Below are 17103 nucleotides of genomic sequence, written 5' to 3'. Positions count from 1 at the left end.
CCACCACAAATAAGAGTCGATGTGCCAATTTTTCGATAAACGTGGTTACCCTGTTTCTGTCGTTCAAGCGGGTTACCACCGCGCCCAACTTATTGATCGACATTCAGCACTACAAACGTCGCATAAGGAAGATTCCGACCGCATTCCATTCACTCTCACGTTTCACCTTCACAACCATTCAGTTAAATCCATCATTCTTAAAAACTTTAAATTACTTCAAAACGATCCAGAGACAAGCACTATCTTTTCGCAGCCTCCCCTCATTTCATTGAAACGCGACAAAAACATAGGCAATTTTTTGGTCAGAAGTTCTTTTCAGACTAATGACCAACCAGGCACTTTTAAATGCACTCGTGCACGATGCAAAACGTGTCCTTTCATTCACAACACTGATAAAATATCGGGACTTAAACGATCCATTAAGATCACCGATCACTTCACGTGTACCTCCGCCAATGTAATCTATTGCATAACTTGCACTTATTGCAAAAAGATATACATCGGCGAAACAGGCAGAAGGCTAGGTGACCGATTCCGAGAACACCTTCGAGACGTGGAAAGGAATGAAAAGGACACATCGAAACCAGTCGCTAGACATTTTAATTTACCTAATCATTCTAAGCAACATATAGCAATCTGCGGTCTTTCCTTACACTTAGGTAGCACGGAAAGCCGTAAAAATCGTGAACAAAAGTTCATCTTTCAAACCGGCAGTCTAAATCCCACAGGGATCGACAAACGCTTTTCATTACACTAATTTTTTCTTGTTTTTCTCGTTGCCATGTTCCCACCAATAACGTAGCTCCATTTTCTGCCTTTAAAAGCACACACAACCCACAATTCCTCTATTCGCTCCGACGAAAGGCTAACGCTTGAAACTTCAGCTTTTGTAATCGTTACGGTGGCCAATTTACCACTTCAACTTAGTTGATATATCCAAATTATTTCGTTACTCCCACCGACGCAGCCCTAAACAGTTTCTTTGGAAACTATCAGCCTTTGTTCATTGGCATACATGTAGTTAGTCGTTAACATCATGAAAAAATGACTTTCAATGAAGGTGCAAATAAATGAAACACTCGTTTTTCTAGAACTACTTTATATTGAAAGTATTCAGATGATATGAATAGTAAGGTATTGTGCTCATTTAGACCAGCCATAATTGCTATATATTTCAGCTGTTGTATCAACAGGTGTAAGTTACACTGACGATGACTGTCTATCATTTAAGAAGAGCTCTTGCAAGTACCCTTGCCTCCAGTCACTTCTGTTTTCTGTCTGTAGATCCACCATAATAGTTAATTCCAAATAAAATAGTACTTTAGAGGAACTAGACAATTTTGAACACGAGAACGGTCCATCGGTGTTAAACACTTCTACTTACAGAGGTAGTCAGTTATTACCTTCTTTTTTAAGCTTCTTCAGAGAATGATTAATTTGATAGAATAGTGCAATGTTACTCAGTAATATTTTGTTTTAGTTAAGCGTTTTTAAAAAGTCATTAATCTTTAGCCAATATCTCCAGTAGAATATTTCCAGTGACTGTCAAGGTAAAAGTGAGGCTTCGATACCCTAGAAAGTGACTCAACCCCTTGAATGACCAGTAAAAAATCATTTTCTCTCCTTTACCTTTGTCACTGGGCCCTGCAATCTCTTCGCTTCCCACCTGCTCCTTAGATTCGCCAGCTGTATGAAAGTAAAGTTAGAATAAACTATGAATGCTTCAAGGTTATGGTTTGGACTTATGTCATAATGTCATATGGACTCTCACAGTCACTGTGTAGGCTAACACAATTCCTGCCAAATAAAGATATGAAGCGGTCTACATAGAAAACCCATTGCCCGCTTTTAAGCAAGTTAATTGGCCCAGCTAGCAAGATGCCAAGTTCATGAACAGCATGCACTGTTAGCGAGAGTAAAGGCGACATATGTTAAACAATTAGGAGTTCAAAAATTCAATTCATTGTTTTTTAACTTCGCTAGTGGGTTTTCCAGGCTCAGGCTTAATTTTTCCTTCTTGAACTGCACCAATAGGTTTAAAATAGACTGCAATAATAGAATTATTTGCATTTGATTTCTTTCACTCGCTGAAATTATCGAGAACTCTGGGTGGGGCACCAAAGCATAACGTCAGTTTTGGAGGGTGTTTACACATTCAGCTGTTGACTACTATCACTTCTTAAAATTTTGTTGAAGGACCAACAATTTTCTTCATAACTTTTGTCTCTGTTACCTCTCGTCGTGCGGGATAAGTGCGATGAGTGCATACCTTTGACCTACTTGTAACTGCCCCGTCAACATTTTCAAAGCGTTAACAAAAAAAAAGTAGAAATCATAAAAAAATAACTAAAGACCAAGCTGGTGTTAGCTTTCCCTCAGAATTTTTTTTCTAACAGCCTTGAACCTCATGTTATCGATGTAAATCGATATCATGATATCGTGTAAATCAGGGTTCTACCGATAAAACGCCTTATAATCGCGATATATTTTGAATGTTGCATCAGTAGCTATAGGTTATACCTACAACTCCTGTCCGTCATAAAAAAGTGTATTTAATTCAATTTAAACTAGCACTTTCATAGAACTAGGTAGGTTATCAACATCAGAGCCTTGTATTGGTCTGTAGACACTCCTACTTACATAAATAGTGAACAATTAATTACCTTCTTTTTGTCTTCTTCGTCGGTACTGGCTTTCTCCATGGTGAACAGTAACTGCAGATTTAAAGAGCACATTTCATTTGACTGAGTTGCTGGTTGTTTCGTAGAGGCTCAAAAGTTAATTACTCAACTTATTCGAGTCTTGCTAACAAGTAGACATAAACATAACTACGTACCAATACAAGGTAATTTGTTACGAGAGCAAGAATAGCTCTATGCAACATGCACTGACGAGCCTCAGATATTACAACATACTCATACAATTATCTTACTTTAATTCAGCCAAACTAAAATTGATCCTTTGAAGGTTTTAACCAAGTGTTGCTGATTTCCTAATTAGACATTTATTTACGAGCACCTTTGACATGCATGCTACTAGTTTTGTGCAATTTCCTTTTGTTCGTCAGTTTAACCGGCAATTTTCTCTGACAACCGCAAACTTGCCAATAAGAGGTTTTTTGATTGCGCTGATCCGTTAGGTTCAGTAAGAAAGGAAGGAAATACCAACCTACTCTCATGAACTCATGCATAAGACAGACTTAGAATCTGTGATTTGATTAGTGATTATGACGTTAAAAATACAGAATACCGATCTTGTTTGTATGACAGAAAAATAAACAGTACAGTCAAAGATTCCATGCACCAGCTTGGTAGTACCATTCAATACTTCGGGTGGTACAAAGTATTCCTTAATTTAATGTTCTTTAAAATAGTGTACTTTCCTTCAAAATAAATGAAAATTAAAATGACCTTGTACCTTTTACAGTCTTTTTAGTGGCTGGTCGGATGTCAAAATCATCGTCATAATCTGTTTCAAGGAACAAGTGGAGTAAACCATTACATGATGCTTTTGGTTAATGCATTATACATGCTGTAATATTCTTGTTTATTATCCAACTACACTCCGTAGAGTAGAGATAACGCCCAAGACGAATACAAATATCACACGTTATTTGTATTTCAGAGAGCCGGTTAGACAGGTTTTCTCGAATCGCGCAAGCAACGAAGTGGATTGAAGTTGCAATTTATTTTTCTGACGATGAAGAGTCGGAATAGCTAGCAAATATTGATTCAAGTTTATTAGATAAATCGAACGAAGAAAAGCAGCTAGACGACAATGGTATTTCAGCATTTATGGAAGAAAATAGAAACAGCAAAACGACAAAGCGCCAAGTCCGTTCCGCGGCTAGGCATACTTCTGTCACGCACTCCCCGTAAATAAATATCCGAAAAATTCGCCCGCACTGAAATAAAAATTTGGCTTGTTGGATTATAAATAACATATTAGACGTTTTTGTGTGTCGTATTGCTCAGTATTTCTACTCGTTATTTCTATTTTGACTCGTCCTACGGGCTCGTCAAAATACGACACAACCCGCAAAAATACTCAACCCTACTACACAGCGAAACGTCCAATAAGATATATGTATTCTATTATTTATGGATTGATGATTGTATTACTAAGTAATCCAGTTATTAAAAAGAAGACCTTACATACTTTTGTTCAAGTTTACTGTTAGCTTTCCATTCAGAACTGGACGCACGCAAGCGTAAAAAACTTGCACCAAAGCTTAGAAATCGCGTCAAATTAGCGGAGTTCTCGATGGATACAAACTTGTTATGTTACACAGCCTATATTTACATCTGCAAGATTGTGAGTTTTATTTCAATTAACAAGTAATAATACCTGAGGAAGATGCACTTTCATCCCCTCTACAGGCTTGTTCCATCGCTGTCGACAAAGTTAAGGAATATTTTAAGTTGGAGTTATTTATCATATAATAAAACCAAAAACTTAAAACAGAAAAATTATAAACAATTATTGGATGAGGTTTTTGTGATATCCGGAATAACCAAGGTAGAGGTAAGTGTTATTAGCCGAAGCCGAAGGCTGAGGCTGATAACACTAACCGAGAACTTGACTGTTCCGGATATCACAAACACCTCATCCAATAATTGTTTTATTACACATTCGCCACTTTTGTCGATCTGTTAGTATTTTCCTAATCTTTACCTTCAAGTAATTTCTCAATTTCTCGCTGGGTCGATGATGCGAATCGAGAAGCCATTCCTACTTCGCTGTCCGTAAACTAGACATTGCTCCACCGGAAATCATACATTGCGCGCGCAACCCACAGATTATTTACTAATCTGTAGGTACGGATTAGTGAATAATCTGTAGGTTGTGCTGTTTCCCAGAATTAATTGTGGGCATTTAGCCAATGAGAAGACAGATGGTGACAGCAATGTATAATAATTATCAATATAGACGTATCATTCGTTTACTACGGCTGTTTCGTATATGGGTACGAAGGTATCTTTCCTTCTATAATACACTATGCAGGTTACTAATGGAAAGGGGGGAGATCTCAAGGGTAGGGGGGTAGAAAGTCCTTAGGAAGACTGTCACCAGAATTTTTAGTGTTATCTAAAGAAAAATATAAAGCTAGGTGAACTTGGTTCTCTCCATGCAGTTATCAACCAAAAGTGATAACACCAAAGCTCATCACATTTATAACAGGTGGGAAAACCCTTCGTCGATCTTTTCTCTGTTCAAACTCACATAAAGAATGTATCAGAGTAGGAAAGGAATGTCGTGGTTTCGCCCTAGGTATTTCAAATTGAATTTGCAAATATTCTGGTAAATTTAGTTAATTAGGCTACATATACCTGCCAAGGAAGTTGAGCTACAAAGTCAATCCCGGCATAACCATCAACATCAGTATTATGGTTGCAAATTTTTCGAGTGTAATAATTTCCTTGGTATTTTTCCCATTTGATTGTTTTAATTTAATTTTTGCAAAGTGCTGTTTTAATATAAGTACACAGACGGAGTACTGACCTAGTTGCGGCTGAGGCAATTCAGGGACTTCCTCTACTGGGATTTCATGGTATTCTATTTCTTGCATTTCAATATGTTCTCCTATGGGCAAAAAAATAGGCGAAAAAAAAAAGATTATAAAAGGGAAGAAAAGAAAGTATAGATAAGTGACATTACAAAAGGTTGCTGAGGAAGACAGGGGATATTTCATAGGTAATTACATTGAGAAGAACTATATCTTTACCCTCCTCGTTGTTAGCATGTGCACCTTCATTTCCAAAATGTCCCTGCTGATCATTTTCTGCTTCTTCTATTTCATAAAACAACAACAATAAATCTGTCTCGATCTTCTATGATCCAAACAGAGAATAAGCCACTGCCAGGCTTATCCAAACAGTTATTACAATGAAAAACATTCTACTAGTCAGATTTGTATCTTTACCTTGAAACTGAAGACAGAGATTTATCGCTTTATATTTTGATAGTAACTTAAAAATGTCCGCTCATATTTCTATTAAAATGGGTTTGGTAAATGGCACCAATTTGTTTCAACATTCCAAGAACATGGTTTTGGAGATACCAATCTCCATAAATTTAATTGAAATAAGGATTTCTACCACCGAAGCCCCCCTTCCCCCATGAAACTTCCTTAGCCCCTATTTCTACCCTTGAATTCAGAGTCACTCCCTTGCCTGTTCGTGCTTTAGCTCCTCGTGTTCTTCATTACAATCCCATTTTGCTCATTTCAATAATTTTCTCAGTTAATCAAAATAAAAAATGAAAAAATACAGATCACTTTTTACCATTTCAAAGCATTTTCACTCTTATCCCCCTTGAAAGCCCTCAACGCAAAAAAATTTGAACCAAGGCACTAACAGAAAACTTGCACAAAAATTGTTAAACCTTAAAGTTTGTTTATTTCGAGGTGTGGAACACCATTATTGTTATCATTGTATTTTAAAATAGAACATAAAACTGTACCTTCTTGATTTAGCCCTCTGTTGAAGAAAGATCGAACATTGGACCACAGCTTCCTCAGTTTTGGTTTCAGTATAGCTTGCACCTACACATCAGAAATTTATGGGATAGTTAGTGTGAGACTCTTGAATAATTAACAACTATTCACCGAAGTGGAGGTGGTTAGTGGTGGATATTTACCAAGCCGCGAAGCGGCGAGGTAAATATCCACCGCTAACCACCGACACTGAGGTGAATAGTTGTTTTAGTATATACTAAAACAGTGAGATAATATACACAACCAAAAAATTATTTTAATTCATACATTCCAGCAACGATTCCAACATTTTCCCGCGCGTAACGATCTAACGCGGCTGGGATCGCGGTAGGTGATTTTTTGTTGTAAAAACTGCCGTCACGTTTTTTCGCTGACAGATAAAATTTCCTAAGACATTTGTTTAGCTCTGGAGGCGACATTTATTCAAATGGTGTCGCAAACTCTTTCTGTATTTGAAACCATTCTGTAAAAAATACCATTCAACTTTGATTTTCAAGTGATCAAGTGAGGTTACGCAAGATTAATTTGCATTTGTAAACAAAACCTTTTTCTCATTGGGTTTATCGATAAACTCCCGGTTACCATTACCTTTAAACACGGCCAAACCAAATTTAGTCGCTTTCTCTGTGTTTTCAGGGACTGCTTCGTCGTTATTTGAGTGATTTATTCGCTTGTCACGGATGCAAACCGGCACGCCATTTTTTCCCGAGTTGCTCGGAGGTAAATAGCAAAGGATATTCGGAGTTTGACTAGCCAATCAGAGCGCGCCTTCAACGCTATCCACTGTTTTAGTATATACTAATCTCTATTATATTCAAATTGCCCATAATATCAAAAAATGTTTTTCGCTCATCTAATTCTACATTTCACCAGATGAACTTCTGCGAAAAAAATTTTCGATTTGGATAAAACGCAATTTTTTTCTAATTTCTTAAAGACATTCCAATTTACCGCCATTTTGGTCCACCATTCGCACCAGTCTTCCTCGGTTTAAAGTGAGTCGTGACGTCGTGACGTAGGTTCAGGAACACGTGATTTTGGGTTCTGACCTATCTGACTTGAAAACAAGTGGGAATTTGCTTCAGAGTAGTCTCTATTTAGTTTCAAATTCCCGAAAGGTGCGTTGCCGCTCTTTGTGACAACGTTGGTTTTAAACTTAAGGTCAAGTGAGGTTCCTGAACTTACGTCACAGGCATCAGTCACGTGATCATTTTGAGCACGTTACTCTTGTGATCAGCGGTAGGGGTCGACCGCAAGAAAATAGAATTTTGAACTTTGTAAAAATTCGTAAAAAAAACTGCGTTTTATCCAAATCGAAATTTTTTTCACCGAAGTTCATTTGGTGAAATGTAGAAATAGATGAGCGAAAAACGTTTTTAGACATTATGGGCACTTTAAGTTGGTCTCCATGGTCAAAATCAACTCTTTTTCAATTTTTTTTTTTTTTTTTTTTTTTTGTCAACCGTCACAGTTACAAAATTAAGTTGTCAGCCTGCTCTGACACGAAAGCAGACTTAAACATGGCAGTATGCCCTATTCAACAGTAATAAAAAATAAACCTGTTACCTGCGGAGTAGAAAGCGTATACAGCAATGGGTTGACAGCTGAATTGATCGGCAGAGCGAACACTGCAATCCATACTGCCAGATCTCCAGGTGGATCAAATGTTTTCTCGACGTGCGACTTGATGCCGATAGCAATGATTGGTATCCAACACAGGAAATCGGTCAGAATAATGAAGAAGACTCTTTTGGCAAGTGCTCTTTCTCTTTTTGCTTGGGGACTTTGTGCTCTTGCTCGTATTTCACGAATAGTTCCATGCGCTCCGAGCTGTTTGCTTGACGACCATGATTTCAACAAGATGGCAATGTAAGCCACCATTATGAAGATAAAAAGAGAAAAATTCAAAACGATAAAGATGGAAGTGGAGTATTCCCAGCCTTCTTGTAATTGCGGGGAAAGCTGAAGGGGCAGGCACACTACGTTCTTGCCATAATACCAGTCACCGAAATAGCGCATTCCAGACAAGGGAAGGAATGCCATAACGCCTCCCACCAACCAGATGACTGCACACATTATACGAGTCTGCCTTGGTGTAATTTTTGCAAAAGTGTAGGGAAACACAATGTTCTTGAGCCTGTCCCATGCAATCAAAGAAATCATCATAACTGACACCTCACTTGAAAGGATAGACATGGCGCCATTGAAATGACAAAACCAGCCAGTGCGCCACTCATAGTCGTGCAGGTAGTATTCCCCCGACCATTGCAGGTCTTTTATAGCTATAATGATAAGGTAAATACCCATGATGCCGTCTGAGATACCCAGATTCACCAACATGATAGACTGGACCACATTGTTATCAGGGAAAAAATACTGCCACCCAACAACAAATACGGACCCAAACAGGGACAGAAGACCGACAACCCAAAGACTTCTCCTTGGAGCAAGGTTACGGAACATGGATTGACAGCTTGCGAAGTTGTCATTAAAAGAATAGTCGCAATCGGCATCCTGCCTGAAAAGATCGAGGTGGCAGCACATTAGGTTGGTGTCCAAAGTCCTGGATTTGGAAAAAAAAAAAACAAGAAGAAATATTTAGCATTACTAACAAATTTACACGGATAGATAACACTGGGCTCTCAGTGATCTGGATGCATTAAAGGTTAATGATCTGCAAGCAATTAATAATTATTGATTGATTGATAACATACTCTGTTATTAAAACAACCTTTTAGAGGGGTGACTGAAGTAATTGTTTATTACGGATGGAATCTTACACTCTGATAATGTGCGTCAACTGCTGGGTGAAAAGTCCTCTAGGGAGCTCAGCCATTAGGTTGTAGTGCATAAACCTGCAGTTTTGAAAAATCATCAGGAGAACAATAAGTTGGATTATAAAGAAATTCAACCAAAAATATGAATTCGGCTCATTCCAAAAAATGTATTTAGAACAATGAAATTCATTTATTAGTGTTAAAAAGAAAGAAAGCGCAAAAAAAAAACCCGAGAAAAATAAAGAAAAAACCCTAGAACCCTAAATATTTCGTAAGAAAGCTCAGCTTTGTAATTTAGGCAACTAAGTTTAGTTCCTTAGATTAAAATAATACATTCTCCGTACACTTACAAAAATCGCAATTCCTGGGCATAGGTGAAAGTCGTCCTCGAAACGTTTTGTATCTTATTGCCGAAGATATCTCTAAAACGAATAACATAATCAATCATAGCTAGTAAGTAGACAGGGTCTCACGATTTTGTCAAACATAAATCAGTTAAACATTCCTTTGTTAATCAGCTTATTTTTATCTACTTGATATTAAAATTTGTGAACTAAAATCTCAGATTTTAAATGATTCTGTTAAACTTTTTCCCATCAATTCAAGTATTCTAAATTATTTTGGATTTGTGATTAACTGTACTCACAGAGCCTTGAGGTTTTTGACGCCTTCAAATATTTTGTAAGGAAGAGCCTCGATTTTGTTCTCCGAGAGATATCTTAAACAGGTGAAAGAAATGAAAGAGAAATAATGAAATGTGGTAACATGATATGATTGCAATTGGGTGTGATACATTACATTTAATCGATGACAGAGTTAACATTACAATAATCTTGTAATTTTTCTGTTATCAACTGAGTTGATAATGTAAAATGGCCTCCGTAAAGAATTTAAAAAAGCTCACGTTTTGAGCGTTAGCCCCTCGCCAGAGCTGCATATGGTTTGCAAATCCGCTCATATTGGGAAAAAGGTTTCAACTCTGAGTGTACTTACAATTCGATCAACTTTACCAAGCCCTGGAACTGATCTTCATGAAGCCTCTCAATTTTATTGTAGTCTAATTTCCTGAAGAAAGCACCATGGAAAGTTTAGACTGACATACGCAGATGTATCTGTGGAGTGATTTCTTCAACGCTGCTGTTTTTTTTTTTCTTCTGAATCATAACTGAAGTTCCGTGACGGGACAGAAAACGCATGAACTGTAAGTACCTCTAATTGTCCCATACAAATCCTTAGAAAACTTTTCTAAGGCTTTGTATGGGAAAACGGGAGGTACTTACAGTGCCCGCATTTTCCGTCCTGTCATGAGTTAAGGTAATGGTAATAATTTTATCCAATAAAATAACTCCTAATTTTTATTTCTTAATCTTCAAATAAAGACATCAGACATAAGTATAATGTTCTCAAGGTTAACCTCGAAAACTGCCAAGTTTATTTTACAAGAGCCTTAATGAGGTTTAATGTTTAAGCTGAATTTGAAAAACAATTGGTGATCCATTTCCTGTTGCAAATGTCAAACTTATTGGCTTAGTTTGATCCACCATTACAACAGTATTATATATAACATTTAAAAAAAAAAAAACCTTTGCCTTCTAAAAGTAAATCATAATTACAGTTGTCATAAACTAGGAAGCTGTTGTAATTAACGCATTCTAAAATTTTCAATTAAGTCTTTGATGTCAATAAGAATCTTACAGAAATTCTACCGCTGTAATATTTCTGAAGATGTGCGGTGGCAGATTTCTAAGCTCATTGTTTGACAAATCCCTAAAAGAAATCACCATAAGATTGTTACAAGTAATTCGTTAATGATAGATTTACCATGTAAACTGATTCATAAAATAATAATTAATACCGCTTTTTGGTGAAAAACTTTCAAAGTGTTTTTTCTTTGTGTAGCGGCGTCCCCTTTTCAGTTTATTTCTCCCGCATCCCTAGGGCATATTCCCAGAAAGAAGGCTGATGTCTTAAAATCCAGCTCAAGAAGACTCTAGCGTATTATACTTTCTGAGGACGCCATAATGTAGAGCAACAAGAACATGAGAACATCTGTCAACATTCTTTGAGAAAAAAGAAATTAAATGAACTATGTTTCCCAAATACAAAATGAGAAACAAGCCGATCAAGGAAAAATCCACCTTCGACTTTTTTGGGGGGAAACTCCTCACGGCAGTGAAATAATAAAAAAAAAATGGCACAAGACAAAAATTGCAACCCCACCTGTAGAAGAAAGATGATATCGAAATGCAAAGCTATTTCTATCAGTAGAACTATTATTATTTTTTATCATTACTATTATTATCATCACTATTTTCATTACTTATATCACTATTACTATTTTATCACCATTATTATAATCTTTATTATTATTTCTATTATTATTATTTCTATTATTATTATCAACATTATCACTGGCCCAGCTGTAAGTTAATGGTTTATCATATGTTAAAAACTGATACTTTATCCAGCAAAAAGAAATCAAGGAGTTAGTGAGGCTGCGAGTGAAACATACGCTTCAACTTTTAAACCCTCAAGTACCTTAACATTACTTAACAAGGCACATCAATTGCATAAAGTAGCATTCCGTTACTCATCTAATCAGATGGAAAACTTCAGGATGTTTGAGCTTTTACGACTGTGCTTTTGTAAATAATGTTTTAAAATTGACCATTTGGTTCTACCCAATGATCTCCTGTGTTGAATAATTATTTCACTTACAGATATATCAGCTTGCAAAGATTGTTAAAAAGTCCGTTTGGCAAACTCTTCAACTTGTTATTTGACAGATAGCTGATAATGACAATGGAAAATTTAATTTTCGTTAGGTTTGCAATCTAAAATTCATAAGTAAATCAAAATAAATACAGATGCTGTAGTATACCGTTTATTCAAGTCCGTTAACGGAAAAGAACTAACACAACGCATCTTGACTCAGTTTCGATTAAAACAGCTGGTGAACAAACCAACGCGGGGTGAGCGGACCTTGGATTTGGTCTTAACGAACCTTCCCCCTCTGTACCACTAGACGTCTGTACAGACTTTTCCGCTTTTCGGACTCTCAGATCCCAGTGTTGTCATATTGTGCACTAAATCGAGACCTGTGAGAGAGGGCTCTATGAGAAAGCAGATGTCGGGCCGCGACACACGCGCTAGCTGGAAACTCGAACTCAGTCGCTATTTGTGCGGAATTGACTGGTCGCTTGTAGAGAGCACGCAGGGTTGCGCAGCCAAACTCCAACTGTTTACGGACGTCGTCAAGACTGAATTGGACATTACAATGCCCGTCAAAAAATCCAAGATCCACGCAACGGACGCGCCCTTGGTTTCTCCAGAGTTTAAAGAGCTAGTCAAGCTGCGGCAAAAAGCGTTCAGCAACGGAGACGTCAGTCTTTTCCATTACTAGGGACCTTACGCAGTCAGGACGGTAACACCAAAGAAGACTTCGATAAAAAAATGAATTTCTACTCTTAGTTAGAATTTCAAAAATGGTTGCAGGAGCTTACTGTCTTATACGGCGCCACAGGTCAACTTTAGCATGACGTATAGAAGTAGCGTTGAGTTCCAAATGGAAATTAAAATAATTTACCGTCGTGGTTTCGGTTCGCAGACGACGCAAATTTTGGCGATTTCACGTTGTTGTTTTGCATAGGACGGCTAAGAAATATACAAAGTTTCAAAATGCACGTGCCGAGCTATTGTTCTGCCAATTGGATGTCTTGTTTTTCCACGTCTTCGTTTCCGTCGCTGTCGTGGTTGCGTAAGGTCCCTACTATCGAAACGCAGTAAACCGAGAACGTAAGGCACTCCGTGGAAGATTTTACGCTTCAAAAGTTAACCAGCTAAAGTATACCAAACCTAGCCAATGGTGGAACTCCATCAAGCAAATTGCGGGAATGACTCCTCCAACTGATACCGACACCGTTACTTCATGTTTAAAAATTGAAGGCACTGAAAGCCTCTCTGAGTACAACATCGCAAATATGATCAACGCTGCGTTTGTTGAGCATCTGGAGTCCATTCAGAGGTTAGAGTTTGTTCCTACCCCTGAGGCGGAATCCACGCTGTTTACTATTCCTGAGTCATAAAAGTGATGTAACATATCTACTACCGAAAAATTCTATATTCTATATAAACCAGACATGGAAACGCTCAACAAACGCAATGAACTCGTATCAACTTGCAGGCATAAGCGAACTTTTCTCCTTAGATTCAAACGCATCCTTAAGAACCAATCATAGATTAAATATTGTAACGATCATGTTGCCGATGTATATAAACTCAAGCGATGCTGCAGTGTATATGGAATTTAAGTGATGAGTGGACAAACTTCTTTTCGGTCTACGAAACAGACCTGTATTAAAGTTCATATGCAACTTTAAATTTATTGAGTAGAAAAACATTGCTTTTACGGCTCCATTACTGATAAGAACTGTTCTGGATTTATCAGTGTGGAACTTATCAGAAGTTATCGGGCGAAGCTCATCACCTTAGTTGTGATTTGAGCACTCTCGCATGGCAACGTGTCTGCACTTGGTCCCACAAGTGTAGCGCCCAGGCAATGGTTTATTCCAGAGCTTGGCCCAGTGTCTGCACTGCACTGATGAGACCCACATAGGTCGAAACAGTGTGCACTGTCTGCAGTTAGATAGCTCTCGCTTGGCTTTGCCTTTTGGCTACCTTGCGACTGAGCACTCTACACTGGGGTTGCCATGCACGCAGCCTTCGGGCGAAGCTCATCACCTTAGTTGTGATTTGAGCACTCTCGCATGGCAACGTGTCTGCACTTGGTCCCACAAGTGTAGCGCCCAGGCAATGGTTTATTCCAGAGCTTGGCCCAGTGTCGTGTCTGCACTGCACTGATGAGACCCACATAGGTCGAAACAGTGTGCACTGTCTGCAGTTATATATATATATATATATATATATATATATATATATATATATATATATATATAAGAAGTCGTTAATGGAACTCTCAGGCCAACAAAGGTGCACCGCGCCAGGAGGATCGATAAAGATTCACAGTCCAAACCTCACAGCTAACACGAACGTAGAAAGTTTAAAAGATTGCGAGGATGGACAACTTCTGACGTAAAAAATATAAAAAGTATTAATAAAAAACGTCTCGGTCAGAGACCTTCTTCAGTTATTTACAACTTTTGAAATAAGAAAGAGCATTAAATAGGATCGAAGTGCTAATGATTACGTAATTACATAATAAATAGAATAAAAATAAAAGAAAGGAATTTTATTGAGAAATAGAATTTGCTATAATTTATTTTCCATCTTATCTTAGGCGCTACTAATTGATCATTCAAAGGCCCTTTCCTTGGATTTTGTCGGCCCTTTAGGTATGGATTGGACTCAGAAGCCCTGCCAAGGGATCTTATTATGATTAGTATCATTTAAGGGCCCCTCCAGGGATTTTGTTGCAATTTTGCCCTTTCGGGCTCCAAAGGCCTTGTTTTGGGATTCTGTTACGGTTTACAGTTGTAGTAAAAAGTGGGCCTTCCCTTTTTAATGCTCGCCGCATTGCTTCTTTGTAACATATTTAGTATTCTTATCTCTTAGTTTTTAGAGTTTGTTTCTTGTATTTTGTCCATTGAGTTCTTTGTAATTTGGTTTTTTGTTAACTTTGTATTAGCACCAGTTCATTAGACGTTATCTGTAATTACGTAATCATTAGCACTTCAATCCTATTTAATGCTCTTTTTTTATTCAAAAGTTGTAAATAACTAAAGAAGGTCTCTGACCGAAACGTTTTTTATTAAAATTTTTTATATTTTTTAGGTCAAAAGTTGTCCATCCTTGCAACTTTTTAAAACTTTTTATATATATACATGCAAACAAACGTAAAAAGCTTATCGTCGAATCGGAGAGTGCTCTACAATCATGGAGCTTTGTAAACAAATGTATATGAAAATAAGAATTAAAACCTCGCACTAAAACTTCGCACTACAGATCTGTTTCGAAAGAGTTAAAAAGTCCTGTCCTCCCTCGTCAGTCTGCACCTGAACAATTGCTCTAACATAGTCGTACTCTTCTCCCTGGTCCACGTGATCCGAGTTCAAGCGGGACAACGCGTCCGCTATGTTAGTCTTTCCTGGGCGGTACACTGCTTGAAAATCATACCCTTGTACCCATCTCTCCATCCTGGCGCAGGGTCTTGAGGTACTGAAGTATATACGCTTTATAGGCTTGTGGTCGGTATCCAAATCAAAGTCCTGTCCAAAAACATACATTTTGAGCCATTCGCATGCTCAAAACAAGGCCAGCGCTTTCTTCTCCGTTTGGCTGTGGCGCCGTTCCACGTCATTTAAGCTCCTTGATGCGTACAAGAGAACTCTCCACATTCCTCCTGCTGCTGGGTGAGAACTGCCCCTAAGCCAACTGGGGATGCATCAGCAATGATTCGCGTTCTGCAGCCAACCCTAAAAAGAGCCAGTGTCTCCGCCTGGGCGATTAGACGCTTTAGTTTCTCAAAAGCTGTTTGTTGCTCTTGGCCCCTGTGAAACACGATACCCTTCCTGGTCATCTTTTGAATTTTTCTCTAACGTCGCCGTCCGGTCGTCCTCCGTTAATACTGGTTGCTTGAAAAGGACCAACACACAGCAGGTTCAGCGCCTTAGCAGTTTCGCAACCTAACAGCATACGACCATTGCCTTCAACCACTACGAAGTCAGCCTTGCTTCCGTCTTTAAACCCAGCTTGCTTTACATCCGCCGTAAATATTCCTAGGGTCGGTAAAGGTTGTACACTACCACAAGCACCATAAGCAAAAAGTTCTTTTGAAGACTTGCAAGGTTCACACTTGATCCTCTTCTATCTTGGTAATTCCCATGTCCGCTGTCCCCTAACATTGCATGAAGCTCCCGAATCAACAACAACATCAGGTACGTCCACAGCACCGATGATCAGCGTTACCAACGCCCCTCTTTGTTCCTTGGGGTCATCCAACTATTCCACTGAAAAGGCATAAGCGGGTCGTAGCTGGCGACCTGGTGTTGCAAAATCTTCCTGGTCTTCCTCTCCGGGGCTAGGTCCTCTAGTCACTTGGTTTACCTCTCGCCCCAGTCGTCCGCGTCCACGTCCACCCCGACCAAATCCACTATTACTTCTGCTAGCCCGACCATGTCCGCGTTTCCGATTCCTTGTTCCTTTGGATCCCGACTGGGCACTGCCTCGCTGATAGTGTTGAGGGCCGTTAACTTTGAAAAGGGCCTATCGTACCGCACTTCTCGCAAGCCTGACCTCACGCCGGGCACCTCTTATCCAGACTAAAGTGTCCTTTCTGTCCGCAACTAAAGCAAGTCTTCTACTTTCTGGGATTTTTGTTCCCATCCACTTTTCCTCTCACCGCATTGACTTGATTTGCCTGGTCCCTGTTGTATTGCCTCAGTTGTCGATCAACGGCTAACTGCGATCTCGCAACCTGTAACAAGTCATCCAACGTAACGGTCCCTTCCTTTTCCAGGAACCTCTGGTGCTAATGCCTGGAGTAACACTTGTCTATGAGTTCCCCGTCGCAAATGTAGTACACCGCGGTGAAATCGAAAACCTTTTATTCAAGCCCGTTAACCGAAAAGAACTAACACAATAAATTAAACATATATATGCAAGCAAATGCGTAAATCCCGATCGTATTACGTCACTTGCATTTTGCACACGTGGGTATTCTATACACTACAGATGCTGGTCATCAAAAACACTGAAAGCGCTGAGTGAAGTCATATGCATGCAATGTGTGTCTTATAGTACAGAGCATCTTTAACAGTTACTGAGTTCATTTGGCTGGCCTTTTTCCAAGTAAAAGGTAAGAGGCATCTTACA

At 38.6% G+C, this 17103-nt stretch overlaps 2 protein-coding genes and 1 long non-coding RNA gene across 3 annotated transcripts in view; all 3 read right to left on the bottom strand.

Moving 5' to 3' along the window:
- Positions 1-5502: 5502 nt before the first annotated feature.
- On the bottom strand, positions 5503-6876 carry LOC148739677 (uncharacterized). Its single transcript, XR_015996972.1, has 3 exons — positions 6463-6876; positions 5726-5791; positions 5503-5583 (listed from the first exon to the last, which is right to left on the bottom strand). It is a non-coding gene; the product is annotated as an uncharacterized LOC148739677 (long non-coding RNA).
- A 1069-nt stretch (positions 6877-7945) lies between these two features.
- On the bottom strand, positions 7946-9710 carry LOC148739676 (G protein-coupled receptor GRL101-like). Its single transcript, XM_088750052.1, has 2 exons — positions 9277-9710; positions 7946-9059 (listed from the first exon to the last, which is right to left on the bottom strand). The coding sequence occupies exons 1-2, from the start codon at positions 9369-9371 to the stop codon at positions 8030-8032; spliced, it is 1125 nt and encodes a 374-aa protein (XP_088606178.1). The 5' UTR covers positions 9372-9710; the 3' UTR covers positions 7946-8029.
- Positions 9711-11987: 2277 nt separating this feature from the next.
- The window catches only part of LOC148739675 (uncharacterized), a 53791-nt gene continuing 48675 nt past the window's right edge, over positions 11988-17103 (bottom strand). The window contains exon 5 of the mRNA XM_088749533.1: positions 11988-12063. Within this exon, the coding sequence (XP_088605659.1) occupies positions 11988-12063 (76 nt within the window). The remainder of the gene's footprint in view (positions 12064-17103) is intronic.

The sequence above is a fragment of the Stylophora pistillata genome, chromosome 2, assembly GCF_964205215.1.
Source record: "Stylophora pistillata chromosome 2, jaStyPist1.2, whole genome shotgun sequence".
Lineage (NCBI taxonomy): Eukaryota > Metazoa > Cnidaria > Anthozoa > Scleractinia > Pocilloporidae > Stylophora > Stylophora pistillata.
This window is presented reverse-complemented; position numbering and strand designations above follow the sequence as displayed.

Bases quoted from the DNA above. Each gene is read 5' to 3' on its own strand.
- LOC148739676 (XM_088750052.1), bottom strand. From the start codon at position 9,371: ATGATTTTTCAAAACTGCAGGTTTATGCACTACAACCTAATGGCTGAG. The intron at 9,060-9,276 runs GTAAGATTCCAT...TTCCAAATCCAG, and splicing joins TTGACGCACATTATCAGAGT to GACTTTGGACACCAACCTAA.